At 43.3% G+C, this 16,181-nt stretch overlaps 1 protein-coding gene across 1 annotated transcript in view; it reads left to right on the top strand.

Moving 5' to 3' along the window:
* The first annotated feature begins 4,883 nt into the window (after positions 1-4,883).
* The window catches only part of NRDE2 (NRDE-2, necessary for RNA interference, domain containing), a 35,457-nt gene continuing 24,159 nt past the window's right edge, over positions 4,884-16,181 (top strand). Inside the window, exons 1-2 of the mRNA XM_049769918.1 lie at positions 4,884-4,971; positions 15,246-15,351. Of these exons, the coding sequence (XP_049625875.1) occupies positions 4,908-4,971; positions 15,246-15,351 (170 nt within the window). The 5' untranslated portion in view covers positions 4,884-4,907. The remainder of the gene's footprint in view (positions 4,972-15,245; positions 15,352-16,181) is intronic.

The raw sequence follows: 16,181 nt of genomic DNA, 5'->3' as shown, positions 1-16,181 counted from the left end.
TCCCTTTCCACACTGGTCTCTTGTATATGTTGTTGTTCTCTTCATGCATCTTCTCTTCTGCCAGCTCCAGGGGAAAGTTTATGCTGGCAGGGTCACAGATGATTAGAAACACCAGGTAGACACATTCTAAATGGAACTGTGCAGGAGAATAAAAAAGGTGCTGGAACAGTCACTGCCTCCTTCCCAGGGAGTTGGGGTGGGGGGACCACTCACAAACCCTTAGAAATTGACCTTCTTTTTTGGTTTGTTTTTACTGTACACCTGGCAGTGCTCAAGAATCATTCCTGGCAGGGGTTGGAGGACCTTATAAGGTGCCAGATCAGCCACATGCAAGACAGATACTATTTATTCCTTTTAGCCCTCTTGTTTAATTTTTTCCCCTTGTTGCACTTTATTTGTTGAATAAATCAAGTACTTTGTTCTACAGTTTTGCTACAATCAGGACTTTACTGATTATATCCCTTGGTGGAGAATAATAATTTCCTGTCTTTTTCATTTCCTGAAAACTAGCTACTGGCTAGAAAGTAATACACTTTTTTTTTTTTTTTTTTTGCTTGTTTTTAGGCTACACCCAGCAATGATCAGGTTACTTCTAGTCTGCCCTCAGGGGTCATTCCTGGCAGTGCTTGAGGGACCATATGGGATGCTGGGAATCAAACCCTGGTCAGCTGTGTGCAAGGCAAATGCTCTACCCACTGTGTTATCACTCCAATCCCCAAAAGTAATAAATATTTTAATTGAAGAAATAGACATAAATTTGGTTTTGTGGGAGGCCAGAGAGATAGCATGGAGATAAGGCATTTGCCTTGCATGCAGAAGGACAGTGGTTCAAATCCCGGCATCCCATATGGTCCCCTGAGCCTGCTGGGAGCGATTTCTGAGTTGCCTCAAAACAAAAACAAGCAAACAAACAAACAAACAAAATTTTTGATTTATGGACACACCCGGTGATACTCAGGGGTTAGTCCTGGCTCTGCACTCAGGAATTGGTGAGGTTTAGCAGTTTCAGAACAATTGGCGATGCTCTGGGGACCATATGGAATGCCAGGATCAAACATAGGCTGGTTGCGTTTAAGACAAGCACCCTACCTGCTAAACTGTGATTCTAACCCCAATTGAAAAATTATATTCTTAAATGCTCTATTTAAATCTACAAATTTAATTTTAATATGTCTACTAAATTTTTGCGATTTTTTTTTTTTAGCTGTTTCAGGTAAAAACCAGGACCTTGCACATGCAAGGCAAATGCTCTACAGCTGAGTCACATTCATGGCCCTGGTAACAATTTTTTTTTGGGGGGCCACACCCGGTGATGCTCAGGGGTTACTCCTGGCTCTGCGCTCAGAAATCGCTCCTGGCTTGGGGGGTCATATGGGATGATGGGGATGGAACCAAGGTCAGTCTTGGGTCCGCTACATGCAAGGCAAACACCCTACCGCTGCTCTATTGGCTCCAGCCCCCTGGTAACAATTTGTAAGTGTTCTTAAGAAACGCTTGCATCATCTTACAAGGTAATTAATTAAACACCGTCCTATGTAATTTGTGACCTTGGCAAACTATGGTCTTTAAATCTACTACCTGTTTTGTAAATAAAGTTTTATTAAAACAAAGCTATGTTTGTTTTGTTGCAAAGGTTTCATCTATGTTTTTTTTTTTTCTTTTCTTTTTATGGTACTGGGAATCTAAAGCAGTGACACACACATGCAAAGCAAATGCTCTACCACTAAGATACATCTATGGACCTTATCTATATCTGCTTTCTCAATACAATGGTAGCATCACATTAGTTTGGCAAAGTCCCTCTCTTCTACAAAGTGTGAAATATTTACTCTCTGGCCTTTTATGAAAGGATGACGACTTCTGTTCAGTCTTTATACATTTCCTATAAATTTAATATATTTTCTTTTTTTTTTCCAGACACTTCAACTACCTGACAATATACTGATCTTTAAGACTTAATTTTAAAAATAAAAAATATAAAAAAATAATAAAAATAAAGTTAATAAACTATTCTGTAATATGCTAAATTTTAAATTCTCCTAGATGTTCTGAAACTGCTAAACCTCACCAAATTTCAACTCAAAAGTACAGATTTAGATCAGCTATCACTAATTTTAAGTTCAGTAGTTCTTTTATTTACTTATTTATTTTTGAGTTTTGGGCCACACCTGTCGGTACTCAGGGGTTGTTCCTGGCTCTGTGCTCAGAAATCACTCCTGGCAGGCTCAGGGGACCATATGGGATGCTGGGGATTGAAACCGGGTCTGTCCTGGGTTGGCCGCATGCAAAGGAAATGCCCTACCGCTGTACTATCGCTCTAGCCCTGTAGTTCTTTTATTGAGGGAGGAGGTAACTCAACATATGCTCAATCCCTTGATTTATTTCTCTGACCTTGACTTTACACTTTAAATTGTTCTCCTACGGCATATATATCTAAAGCCAGATTATTTGTATATGTTCATAGTACAGAAAACATCCAATATGCCCAGCTTCCTTTATATTGCAGAAACATGTCTAGTAAGGATCTAATTCTCCTTTCTCTGACATTATCATCATTCTGAATTAGGGAAATACTAAAGAATTAAAGAAGTCAATGAAATCTCATCCTTCTATAGAAGACTTGAGAAAGGGAGCAGGTGCTGTTTCATTACCTGATGTAACTTAGAGCCAGAGTTCAAATAGGACCTAAATTCTGGGGGTAAAATTGCAGTGTATTTCAGTTCCTATCATCAAACTAAGCACCTTCTGAATAGAGGATAACTGGGCTTTAAGGGGATTCACTTTGGACTCATAGAAGAATGCAGTATGCAATTTTCCACATGAGTCTAGTCATCCTTGGGCTGGAGAGGTAATACAGTAAGTGGGTAGAGTACTTGCCTTGCATGCACGTAACCTGGGTTCCATCCCCAGCATACCATATGGTTCCCCTGAGCACAGCCTGAAATTCCTGAGCCAGGAGTAACTCCTAAAAAAATCACTGAATGTGGCCCAAAATCCTGAAAAAGATTTCCATCTACTCTTGATTAGATTTATACCTCTTTCATTTCTCATGTACATTTTATTAGTTTGGTGGTCACACTAGAGGGATGGTACTCCCGGGTTATTCCTGACAGTGGTGCTGAATGTAACCCAGGCCTCCAGACTGCAAAAACATGCACCAAGCTCATTGGGCTGTTACTCTAGACCTCCTTTTCGGTTATGTTTTGTGTTACACCTGTAGTGATGGATGCTCAAGAACCTTGTGATACCTATGACCAAACCCATAATCCTGAATGCAAAGTATGTGCTCAGCCCTTGAAACAAAATTCCAACCCTGATGCATTGAGGGGGGCTGGGTAGACACTCAGCTGTGCTCCTAGCTCTGTGATCAGGGGTAATTTCTGGTGTTGCTCAGGGGTTATACATGGTGCCCTGAATCCATTCAAATTGAACCATATACAAAGGAAGCACCTATCCTCTGTACTTTTCATCCTGAATATTCACACCCCATAAAGGCCTTGCTATCCAGAGAGATTATTTTTATGTATCAATTTCTCCATCAAATTTTAGAGAACATGTCTAGGGTGTTTCTCACTGGCATAAGAATCTTGCAAAATAAACTCAATGTCATCAGCCCAGCTAGGGAATCACAAGAAGTACTTGCTATCTTCTAACACGGACCATCAATGTTTTCAGTGATGGGATAGATAGAGCCTTTGGATGGCATGTTTCTAAGTCACTTATTTATTCCCCCCCCCCACTCCCCAAGCCACTTATTTATTGAAAAAACAGTTGTTTTCTGTAACTCCTCATATTTGTGATGGACTGATTGTTTCTGCACTTCTCAGTGGTAAAAACTCTTTGGATCATGAGCCCGAAGAGATAGCACAGCGGCGTTTGCTTGCAAGTAGCCGATCCAGTACCAAAGGTGGTTGGTTCAAATCCTGGTGTCCCATATGGTCCCCCGTGCCTGCCAGGAGCTATTTCTGAGCAGACAGCCAGGAGTAACCCCTGAGCATCGCCGGGTGTGACCCAAAAACAAAAAAAAAAACCCAACTCTTTGGATCATTTTATACATGTATTTCTGATAGCAGGCTGACAAGATTCAGACTTTTATTTTTAAGTCCTCAGTACCTTCCAGGCAGGTATCCTTTCAACGTTAGCAGTATCTTTTGAACTTGAAAGGATCTCGTATTTGGTGAGGGGTGAGAGGCGCGTACACCTGACGATGCTCAGGTACTTTTAGCTAGAATCATAGTTACTCCAGGTGTTGCCTGTAAGAACCACAGGGGATGATGCCTTGAGGATCTAATTCTGGTCAGCAGAATGCAAGGCAGGCAAGCGTCCTACAGGCTGTACTATGTAGTATCACCCCTGGATCTTGCATTTTGTGTTCTTCGAATACTTTTGGTGGCAAAGGAGGATCTCACGTGAATGAGTTGACCTTTCATTTAATCCACTCTTTCCTGGGAGCCACTCCCTATTTCTTTTGGTTTCCGGGACCCACCCTTCAGCCTTTTTAAATGCTCACTCCCCCCTTGCCCCATCATTGCACACTTAAGAGCTTTCTACAGGCCAGGCATGTTGCTAAGTCTCCGTTCATTTTAATCTGGCAACATTTTGTACGAGGAAAAGGGAAGTTTAGCCAGATCGGTTTATTTGACCTAGAGGAATGACGGAGAGATTTCAAAGTTCCGATGGTAACCCCAACTACCGAGCACCTTTCTGCTCCCAGTTCTAGGGTGATTTGATAGGCAGTAGGCCCGAGAGTGTCAGGACCGCTAGGCCGACAGCTCCGAGTCCAGGACCGGGCGAGTCACCGAAAACTACATTTCCCAGAGTTCAGCGCGACACGGATGCCTCTGCCTCGGGGTCCCCCTTCGCCGACGACATTTCCGCGCGGGGCTACCGCGGTGCGGCCTGTCACCATGGCGCTATTCCCGGCCTTTGCGGCCCTTAGTGAGGCTCCCGACGGTGGGAATTCCAGGAAAGGTAAGCACACAGGATGGATGGAGAAGGCTTTGTTTTTTGGGCCCGATCTCAGCCTGCGCCTTGCGTTTGTCTAGCCGCTGGGATTCCCAGAGTTCTCCGCGGCGCCGCAAAGCCTTCTGGGAAGGACTCTGGCCTACCCCTGGTTTTTGCAGGAATTGAGCAGAGGGGTGGGGACCTTGCACCGCCCCTACGTGGTTCGCAGTGTGTCTAGTGGAACCCCATTCTTTCTCCCAACCTCGGTGACCTCACCTGCGAAAAGAGACTCCTGATGCAATTGCCTGGAGTTCTTGTAATATCTACCTGCCCCCCCCCCCCTTTTTTGCATTTTCTGCACTGTTGAGTGTGCTCACAGCTACCAAGGACTAGGTGCTAAGGTCCCAAAGTGGAATTCAACACAGACAGGCACAGCTGTAGGAGAAATGAGTTTACAATTTCATAGGTTGAGTCCTTACACGGTGCCTGCTTATACCATCCTGTATTTAAGCTTCCAACTTGCCCAACACTATTAAAATTGAGGGGCAATGTTGTCATTTAAAGTAATTCTAAGTCATATAGCTTAAGTGGCAGAGTCTTATTGTCCCCTCAATGGCGCTTGCATACCCCTCTCTAATGTGGTGACTTGTTATCATTGTGATAACTTATCTGTGTAATTGGTTCCCATCCTTTAACAGACTATAACTTCACTCCTAGTCATGGAGCATGCTTTGGGCAGAAGAGATGTCCAAAAATAAGTACTAGGTGTTCACCAAATGATTGTTGTAGCCACAGACCATTTGTAATAGGTACTTTGCAAACAATAAATTAGTAACAGCACGTGGGTGATAGGATGTGCGAGATCGCGTGAGGGAAATGAATGCATAGTTACTTGTTTATAAGTCTGTTACACATTGGAGCTGATTTGGTGGATGGGTCTCAAGGCGGACGAATTAGGGAGTCAGATTGGGTGTAGCAACCTTTTGCTACACACCTTTTGCTTCTCTTGCAAGTGGCCAACCTGGGATCTATCCCCCTTCCCCTAGGAGTTAGTGATTTCTGAGTGAAGAGCCAGGAGTAAGTAAGCACTGAGCCACTGAGCACAGCTGGATATGCCCCCCCCCCCCCCCAATGAAACAAAACAAAAGGACAAGTTTGGACAGAGACATAGGAAGAACTTTGCAGTATTGTCAGTGGCAGGCAGAGAAGAAAGCCCAAAATCTCTTTGTAGGGTAGCCATGCAGAATAGACTTATTCTGGCAATGCAGAGGGTCTAGGAGACACAGTGGAGACTGGCACTGGGAGAAGGGACTCAATAAATAGGTCCTGGCTTTGGAGTTTTCCAGCTATTTGTGGAGCAAGATGGAAGTTTCACAGAGTACATTGCTTGCTCTCATTGTTGATCTTAGGCTTACTAGAGATCCTCTGGGTAACCCATAATATTGGTAAAGTGCTTTTGACAGACAGCTGTTTCTTAGTTTTTTGTTTTCCTTGGGGACAACACATTGCGGAGCACAGAACCAAAGAAATTGGTGATCTAGTGAGGAAAGGGTTTCCCAAGTTCTGAATCTTTGGAGCAAATGACTTGAAACAGGCAGGGCTGTGGGAACCCTTCATCTGTAGCTTCTTGCCTAGAGACACAGGTATGCTGTGACCTTGTAATTGGCATCTGAATGAGAGGATGGTCTGGCCCATGAAGTCCTGACCCAGCTGGTGGAGTCTGACATTGTTTGAGTGTGGCGGCATCAGAATTGAGTTGACTTTTACCATACCCTGCTGGTTGGTGTGGGGAATTTTCCCTCTTTCAAAGAATCCTGAACAGAGTCCTTGAAATCTTTAGAGGTGATCAGTGAGGTGCTCCCCTCCCTCCTGTTTGTCAATATGAAATGATGAGAGTTTTTTGGGGGGTGTAGGGAGAGGAACACTCAGTTGTGCTCAGGAGTTGCTCCTGGCTCTGCATTCAGGAATTACTACTACTCCTGGCTGGCTCAGGGGGACCATATTGAATACTGGGAATCAAACCTGGGTCGGTCCTGGGTTGGCTTCATGCAAGGCAAATGCCCTACAGCTGTGCTTTTGCTTCAGCTCACTATCTCTTTAACTCTTGACCTTTCCTAATCAACAAATTGTTTTCTAGAATTGTGTACTATATAAAACCTTGTTCTTTGAAGTCAATTATATAGGCAGAGCTGAGATTGAGGATGTTGTATCAATTCATTTAATCCTCATGACAGCATTTGGGGGCAGGCTGGAACAAAACCAAGACAAAAAAGATTCTCAGATATGGGCTGGAGCACATATGGTAAGGCACAGTGGTAAGGCATTTGCCTTGTACACGGCCAACACAGGACAGATCCCAGTTTGAATCTTGGCATGCTTATGGTCCCCCGAGCCTGCCAGGAGAGACTTCTGAGCACAGAACCAGGAGTAACTCCTGAGTGCCACCAGGTGTGACCCAAAAACCAAAAACCAAAAAAAAAAAAAAAAAAAAAAAAAAGTCTCTGTGCCTCTATGTTTCTGTCTCTCTTCCTCTCCCTCCTCTCCTCTCCTTTTATCTTTTAAAAAAAGAGAAAAGATTCCCAGAAACAGAATGAAAGAGACTCAGCTGAAATGCTTTGTTCAGATTGCACAACTGGGAGCCAGAGGAATAACTCAAAAGAGCTGAGCATATGATTTGCAGGCAGGAGCTCAAGTTGGTTTCCTGGCACTACATGGTGCTCTGAACATGGCCTGGAGTAACCCCCCTCCCGCCCCAGGCACAGAGTACAGTTGACCATGCTATGCTGTGTCCTCCCCTGTCCCTGCCACCGTGCAGCTACTAAGTAGCAGTGCCATTGTTGAAGCCTGAAGAACCTGGGTGGTAAATCCTACAGAAAGGATGTTAGAATGCTAGGCTCTTGACTGCTTGCACATTATCTTTGGGATCCTTAGGGTCCTTCCCCACTGTAGGCTAATTCTGGGAATCTTCCATCCTCCACTTTTTTTGTTTGTTTGTTTCTTTGTTTTGGGGCCACACCGTGCAGCACTCTGGGGTTACTTCTGGCTCTGCGCTCAGAAATTGCTCCAGGCAGCCTTGGGGGAACTATATGGGATGTTGGTCCCTGGTTGGCTATGTGCAAGGCAAATTCCCTACTGCTGTGCTATCGCTTTAGCCCCATCTTCCACATTAGTAATGTCCTTCAGGGCACTTGGTTTGAGTTAGGGTCCACAGAGGCACTTTGTCTGGAAAGATAGGCATATCTCATCTGATTGCTCCTACTCTCTTATATTTTGCCTATGGTATATTTATTTCCACCTAAAGATGATAACTTGCTGAGGCTCTGATGTTGATTAGTTGTTTTGTTTTTGTTCTGGTCACACCTGGCAGTATTCAGGTTATACCTGGCTCTGCCTTCAGGGATCACATCATGTAGTATTCTGGGATTGAACTCAGGTCAGCCATGTGCAAAGCAAACACCCTACCCTTTGTATTATTGCTCTGGGCCTGATTTTAAAATTAAGGTATGTACAGTTTCTCTGGAGACATTTGCTCTTACACACTTACTAGAGTGTAAACATTATTTTCTGTGCACTGGAGAACAAAGGAATATGTATGATACACTTGAGTTCAGTGGTCTGGAGATTGAGTCCCTGCTATTTTCGAGTCAGGTCTTGAAAGGGTCTCACAAAAGGAAGAGCTTGGCGTTAGGGAGTAGCTCCGTTCTTAGAGATAATTCTAATTTATTTGTACAGTTAGCCCTAGAAGTGTCTTTTGAATGAATGTGCTCATCACTGAGTTCTCTTAAACAATTCTCAGTCCTATTTTATGACTGACGGGTCAGTAAGTGTAGAACTTGGATATCTTATCTACATGTACCTCAAAATTTATTTTTAAAGTTTATACCATGAATCTTCTCTATCCACAGAGGAATTGAACGTAAGCATGTTCATTAGTGGAGAGAATAGGTGCCTAATAAGCTGCTCACAGAGAGCATTTCAGCTCTATGTATTCAGGGATATCTTATTTATAGATAGAACTTATATGCATCATATTTATATTATTTTTTGTGGAATTAGACACTTGATTGTCCTTTCAGATACTGGTCTGGATTTTCTTAGGCATAATTTTAAGTTGGTCTTTCTTTTTGATTCTCCCCTATTACTTCCTTTCGTGTGTATGTGTGTGTGTGTGTGTGTGTGTGTGATTCTCCCTACTCCTCTTAGATAGGTGTGTCTGTGTGTGTGTAGCAGCTTCTAAGCAAGTTTAAATCTGTGCTTTTTTTACTGACCAAGCTTTGTCTGCCAGTACAACCCTTGGCCTATAGAATCCTGCTAGTCTTCTGGATAATAGTGGTATCCTGCTTAGTGTTGACACAGTCACCCAAAGCCATATTTGACTTCTATCAGGCACCTGTATATTATGAGGATGTTAGTAAATAGAGGAAAGGACAGTCTAATACAGAAAACTGCCTTAAATGCCAGATAACTGGCTGACTTCAATTTTATTTCACAGATGACATTTATGACGTGAATAGTTAAGGTTCTGATTAAATAAATGTGAGCAATGTGATGTCAACAGAGACCTGCCTCACTGGTTGAATTGAACCCTCAAAGCCCAGTGCTGTGCCAGCAGAGTTAAGTTTTTTGGCATTTTCGTGGAGTTTTTGGTTGTTGTTTGTTTTTGAACCACCCCTCATGGTGCTTAGGCCTACTTTTGGCTCTGGACAGGGATTACTCCTGGGGGCAGATTCCAGTAGCATCTGAGATATGGGGAATCGAACTGGGTTGACTGTATGTAGGGCAAGGGCCCTGCCTGTTGTTCTCTCTCTGCCTCCTACTTTAGTTTTTAACAATAAAAATATGCATTTGCGATGAAGGCCGAGGAAGTTTTTCTTTCTATTTCAATAATAGCATGCTTTTGATTGTCTCATATTCTTGTCATTCAGAGGAAACAAAGATACACAATTTTTGTTTTGTTTTGGGGCCATACCAGTGGTGATCAGGACTTACTCCTGACTGCTCTCAAGGATCACTCCTACTGTATGTGGGGGACCATATGCAGTATCAGGGATCTAACCTGAGTTGGCCACGTTGAAGGCCAACATCCTACCTATCTGACTCATGATTCAAATTTTTTAAAAATAATAATGTGGCAATGATCAATATTAATCTGATTCCTGTAACTTTTAAAGTGTACTTTGCTTTAGAATGTAATGGAAAAATTATTAAATAGGTGGTTGGTTCGAATCCCGGTGTCCCATATGGTCCCCCGTGCCTGCCAGGAGCTATTTCTGAGCAGACAGCCAGGAGTAGCCCCTGAACACCGCCGGGTGTGGCCCAAAAACCAAAAAAAAAAAAAAAAAAAAAAAAAAAAAGAATGGGAGAGAAACACCCCAATATGGAGAAAAGTGGAGAAGTACCATTTTTCTCTAGGACTTGACCTTCCAGCTATTGGACTGTGAATCAGGGCTTGACTTTCAACTATTATATAGTGAGTGAGGGCGTGGCCCCCAGCTATTGGGCAGTGAATAAGGGTGTGGCCTCCAGCTATTGGACAGTGGATGAGAGCATGACCTCCAGCTATTGAACCTTGAGTGAGTGAGGTTGTGGCCTCCAGCTATTGGACAATGAGTGAGGGTGTGACCTCCAGACTGGATTCTTAAAACCTACTCCCTCCCTTGGAATCCTAATAAGAACATCCCTATTTTTTCCTGTTCTCCATGTTGAACTTCTCTGAAATATTTTGTTTGAATAGTGAGTTCATTCGCTAAAAACTGACTGTGCCCGTACTAGATGATCTCTAAAATTCCTGTAGGCCTCACATCCCTTATTTATTCTAATAGCCCTTGTATGTTCACTGCTAACGTGATATACAAAGAAGAAAAGCTGAAACAACTTGTCAGATGAAAATGCTGTTGCCCTGACTAAAGGTCATTTGATTTAGACATAGGTCATAGAGAGTAAATGGATGGTTTGAGGTCAAAACTTAAGAGTTAGTCTTTTATGAATTTCTCTCTTTTTATTATAGTGGCCTTCTATGGCCAAATCTTGGCTGCATCCATAGAAGAAATCTTATCTATGGTTGTCAATCACACTAGGTGGATGTTGGGGAACATATGGAACCTAGGGCCTTACCCCATGCAGGAACTGTGATCTATGCTGAGCTACTTTCTTGACCTTCTTGTACCTTCTGAAGCAGAGTCATATGTTTTATGTTGTTTTAGACCTGTATTTTTTTTACATTTTTCTTCAAGCTGTCATCACTATTCAGAATAGTTATGTAAAATTACACTGGGATTGTTTGAGATAATCTAATATAGTATATGCTACACACACATATAGACACAGACACACACATCCCCTACCACCACCACCACCACTTTTCCTTTGTGCAAGACAGAATAGATTCCTATTATTGTGGAAATAACTGTGGCCTCAGGGAGCAACAGGAGCTATTTTCACAACCTCTTGCCAAGAATTAGGCCCAAGGGGAGGGAGCCAACCTTTTCAAAAGGAAAAAATGAATGTAGTAGAAGAAAATGTATGTAAGAAAGATGATTTCCATCTTACCTCCTCTCCAAAATAATTATATTTACTGTGTACAGTCGACCCTTTGGTTCATTTGTCTAGTTAAGAAGGAAAATGACATGATACTAGTTTCCCAAGGACATGGGCTTTTCTCAGTAAATCCAACTTTGTTCTGAAACCTGTGTCTGGCTACCTGATTTCTCATAGGTGCTACCTCTGTGCCCTTCCTCACCATTAGGTCTCTGTAACCTGTTCTTCCCACCATGTGGTCTCCCTAGCCCATCCTCCCTGGTGTTGAGAGTCACTACCTGTGGACAGCTAGCTCATTGCTCCTCTTGTTGAGTTTGGTCCTGGCCTGGTCTGCCCCTCCAGAAACAAGGCCACCTTCATAGAGCCCAGGCCTAGGCAGTGGAAATGGTTCCTACAATAGTCCCCTCCCTGTGAATGCCCTACTCCAGAGCTGCTGGGCAGAAGGTCCTGGGAAGGACAGTTTGGGATCTCTCCAGGTGATTGTTCTAGTAGGATCTCCCCCAATGGGGACTCTGGGCAACTCCCCTGCTTCACCCCCATGGGAGCCCTGAGTCAGGGTGAAGAGTCTCTGGAATGGAGTTGATGGGGGAGAGTTGGAAACTGGAACTGAGAGGTGGAGGAAACCAGGGTCTGTAGACATCAGGGGTTACAGAAGGGTCTTGCCTGGCTATTTTGTTGACAGTTCTGGGGCTCTAGTCTTCCCAGGTATGAGGAATTGGTGAGGGAGCAGTGGGTTCACTTCTGTAGCTGTGACCTGATACCAGGTCTCACACCTCTGAGCCTTGGCTCCCACTCTCTTGCCCTGAGGAGCCTGGCAACTCCCTTACACTTTGCTGTGAGAATTAGAGAATGGATGGGATGGGGTGGGACATCTGGAGCTCACCCTGATGCTTGGTGGGTAAGCCTGAATCCTTTTCTTTCCCCTTTCCCTTTCCTCCACATGATATTTCCCTCCTGCCTTCCTGCCTTCTTTCCCACAATTGTTTTTTGAACTCTTTCTGAGGTACCCCAGCTTTCTTTCTTAGTATCAGGGGTACTAAGTGAGTAAAGTCACTGTGACTTGTCTCTGTGGGCTGTGCATTCCAACATCTCTTATAGGAGGTTCTCATTCAGGGTCAAGAATACAGATGTATAAAGAGGTCGAAACTCAATATTAGAGTGACAGCATGGTTTAAGACATGGCAAAGTTGTTTTTTTCCCTTTTCCTTTTTGTTTTGGTAAGTGCCCTACCTGTTGTACATTGCTCCAGCCCAAATATGATAAAGTATTTAAATAGCGATTTAATATGTGACTGGCCAGCAAACTCACAGATGACACCCAGCTTTTAACCCAGAAACAAAGGCATCCCCCCATCTTCTTTCCTTTTTACCTAGCCCTCTGGTATGTAAAAGTCCACCTACATTTTACCCCACCCTGCCCCACCTGATTGAATGGTATTGATTAATAAGAGTCAGTTTTGGCTTGGAGCACTCAGAGATACCATGAGGTGAAAGCAGACTGACTCCATGACTCTCTCCTGACTGGCTTGGTTTATTAATCCTTCATGGCTATCCTACCTAAGTCAGACCCATCTGCCTGGGGTTGGAGATATGGTGTGTGGGGGTGATTTTACAACGTGGGATTTATTTTATAGTGTCCAACATCATTAGCCAGTCACCAGGGAAATGAAATCAAAAGCACAGTGAGAAAACATGGCATACTCAGGATGATTGTAACCTTAAAGACAAGTAAATAGGATGCAGCTGGAAAGATAGCACAGCAGTAGGGCATTTGTCTTGCATGTGGCCAACCCAGGACAGGCGGTGGTTTGATTTCCAGCATCCCATATGGTCCCCTGAGCCTGCCAGGGGCAATTTCTGAGTGCAGAGCCAGGAATAATCTCTGAGCACCACAAGGTGTGATCCATTAAGAATAATACTAAAAAAAAAAAAAAAAGTAAAAAGGTGTCAAGGACATAGAATCCTCAAACAATGGTGATGAGGACTAATTTGGTACCACAGATATAGAAAACCAACTGACAGACCTGAGTTTCCTCAAAATGTTACACATATGTAACCATCAGACCTAACATTTCTGTTCTTTGGTCTCCTCCCCAAAAAACGTTTGAACTTCTGTTCCTATAAAAACATATACATAGATGTTCATTGTGGCATTATTCATAGTAGTCAAAGAATGGAAACCACTCAAGTGTTCAGTAGCTGATGAAAGGAGAAAATGTGGCATAACCACAAAGTGGAGATTACTCAGCATTAACAAAGCAATTGAAATACTAATAACATGCTGTCACTTGAATGCAACATGGGGAACATGCCGGGTGAAAGGACCCAGCTTGCGAGGCCATATTGCATGACTGTTTCCTATACATGTCTCCAGTAGGCAAATCTATAGAGCTGGGAAGGAGACAGGTGTTGTTTGGGCCTAGGAGTGAGGGTGGAGAGCAGGGCATGTGATTGCTAAGGTCTGGGATTTACTTGGAGAGGATGAAGATGATGGTGATAGTTCACATGCTAAACATACTGAAAATCATTGGAATGTGTGGTTTAAGCCAATAGCATATAAATGATCTCAACAGTTTAAAAGGACAGTTAGGGCTGGAGCAGTGGCATGAAGCGGTAAAGCATCTGCCTTGTCGGCGCTTGCCTAGGATGGACTACGGGAGATGGTCTCCCAAACCAGGAGCAATTTCTGAGTGCATAGCCAGGAATAATCCCTGAGCATCAACCGGTGTGGCCCAAAAACAAACAAACAAAGTACATTTTTTTTTTTTTTTTTTTTGTGGTTTTTTTGGGTCACACCCGGCAGTGCTCAGGGGTTACTCCTGGCTCCATGCTCAGAAATTGCTCCTGGCAGGCACAGGGGACCATATGGGACGCTGGGATTCGAACCGATGACCTCTTGCATGAAAGGCAAACGCTTTACCTCCATGCTATCTCTCCAGCCCAAACAAAGTACATTTAATCTAATCTTCTCTTCCCTTCAGCCCTATAATTGGTGGTTTCTTAGCATAGGAATATGTTTTGGCCTCCGTTCCCAAACCAAACAAGACAGAAGATTCCTTGGGCTTTCTTTCTTCATATCCATCCAAGTTTTATTTCTTTCTTTCCCAGCTGAAGCTCTGAAAAGCTAGACAATAAGTCTTTTGGAAGTAGTTGATGACAGAAGATTTAGAATTTAATAGATAGTGTATGTAACGCCAGCATTAATCAGAAAAGCTGACACCTTACCTTAAAGACAAGGTTAAAGACAAAGAGGACCATGGTTTCAACGAAAGATTTTCTGGTTACTATACTAAGACATTAAGCTTAGATGATGTTTAAAAAAAGTGTCTTCATCTGCTGTAATTATATCCAACACTGTAAGCTCTTACACACGATTTAGTGTGTTAACTTTTTGGAATTGTCTAAGTCAAATTTGAGGTCATGGGAGCCCGAGGCTTGTGAAGGGAGGGACTAGTTCATGCTCATTTTGGTAAGGAGTGGGCATGTGGAATGCAAGAGGTCAGGTGGTCTTTGTGTCCACACTAGCTGTTTAAGCTGTAGCCCTGCTAACACCAGGGGATTTAGGTCTTAAATATCGTAGCATGTGTTAAAACCCAGGCCCCGTGAAATAAAATTTTCATGGGTTCCCTTTGGTCCTGTGGATTCCTAGGAGGATCTGGCTGACATGGCTGTGAGTGCCTATGTCCGCTGATAAGATGGATTTTCTGCTTGAGAAATTGTGTTGAGCCCATTTCATTGATCTCTTCTCTCTCTCTCTATGCTCAGAGTTGGACTGGCTGAATAACCCAAGCTTCTGTGTTGGAAGCTCCACGTCTCAGAGCCAAACTGGAGAGGCCACAGCCGCTGCTTCAGACAGATCGCCAGCCACCAGGTAGTTTTTCGAGCTGGATCTGTGATCTTGGTCTGTTGTCCTGTTTGTCACTTATTTTGAATCATGGTCCTTAGCACCACCTGTGCTTGAGGAGCTAAATAAAACTCCCCTTGATTTAATGAGGCTATCTCTGACTAGTTTCCCTTACCTCACTCTTATGGATGGTTCCTTTTTTCCCCCTTTTGCATTGCTGTGGCAAGTCTGTGACACGTTTACTGCTAGTAATGAGGCCACAAGGGAAATGGTGTCATTGTGCTTCTGCAACTTTACCAAACTCATTAGTGACCCGTAGAATCTTCTAATGTAGGTATTTCTCTAGTTGCGTTTCACACTTATGCAAAACTAAAGGGAGCTCGTAGACAGAAGATGACATAGGACGAAATTTCACAAAGACTTTGGGGAAAGCAAGACAACAAGCACCCCTCTGCCCAGCTTTGAAAGAACTTTGCTATAGATCATTGACTTGAAAAATGAGCTTTTGCAAAGACGATGAGATGGCCTCATTAATTTGATGGATTCTGAGGAGTCATATAGTCAAAAATCTTAAGATGCCTCTGGAAATGAGGAATAGTCAGTGGTGCATGAGGGGAGTTGTTGGTGGTTGTTTGACTAATGATGAAATGCTCAGTTTATCTACTGAAAGTAAGGAGAGTGGGGTCTAGAGATTGCTCGGCATGCTGGAGCTTAATGTTTTGCATAAGCTGGTTTTATCCCTAGAGCATGCCAGGAATGACCCCATCACTATATCAAAGGTGGCCCACCAGATCTCAAATCCACCCCCCCAAAAAAACCCATAAGCTTTTTTAGTTTTGCAATAAGGACATACTGAT

The sequence above is a fragment of the Suncus etruscus genome, chromosome 3, assembly GCF_024139225.1.
Source record: "Suncus etruscus isolate mSunEtr1 chromosome 3, mSunEtr1.pri.cur, whole genome shotgun sequence".
NCBI lineage: Eukaryota > Metazoa > Chordata > Mammalia > Eulipotyphla > Soricidae > Suncus > Suncus etruscus.
Note: the sequence above shows the minus strand (reverse complement) of the source record. Positions and strands in the feature narration are given on the sequence as shown.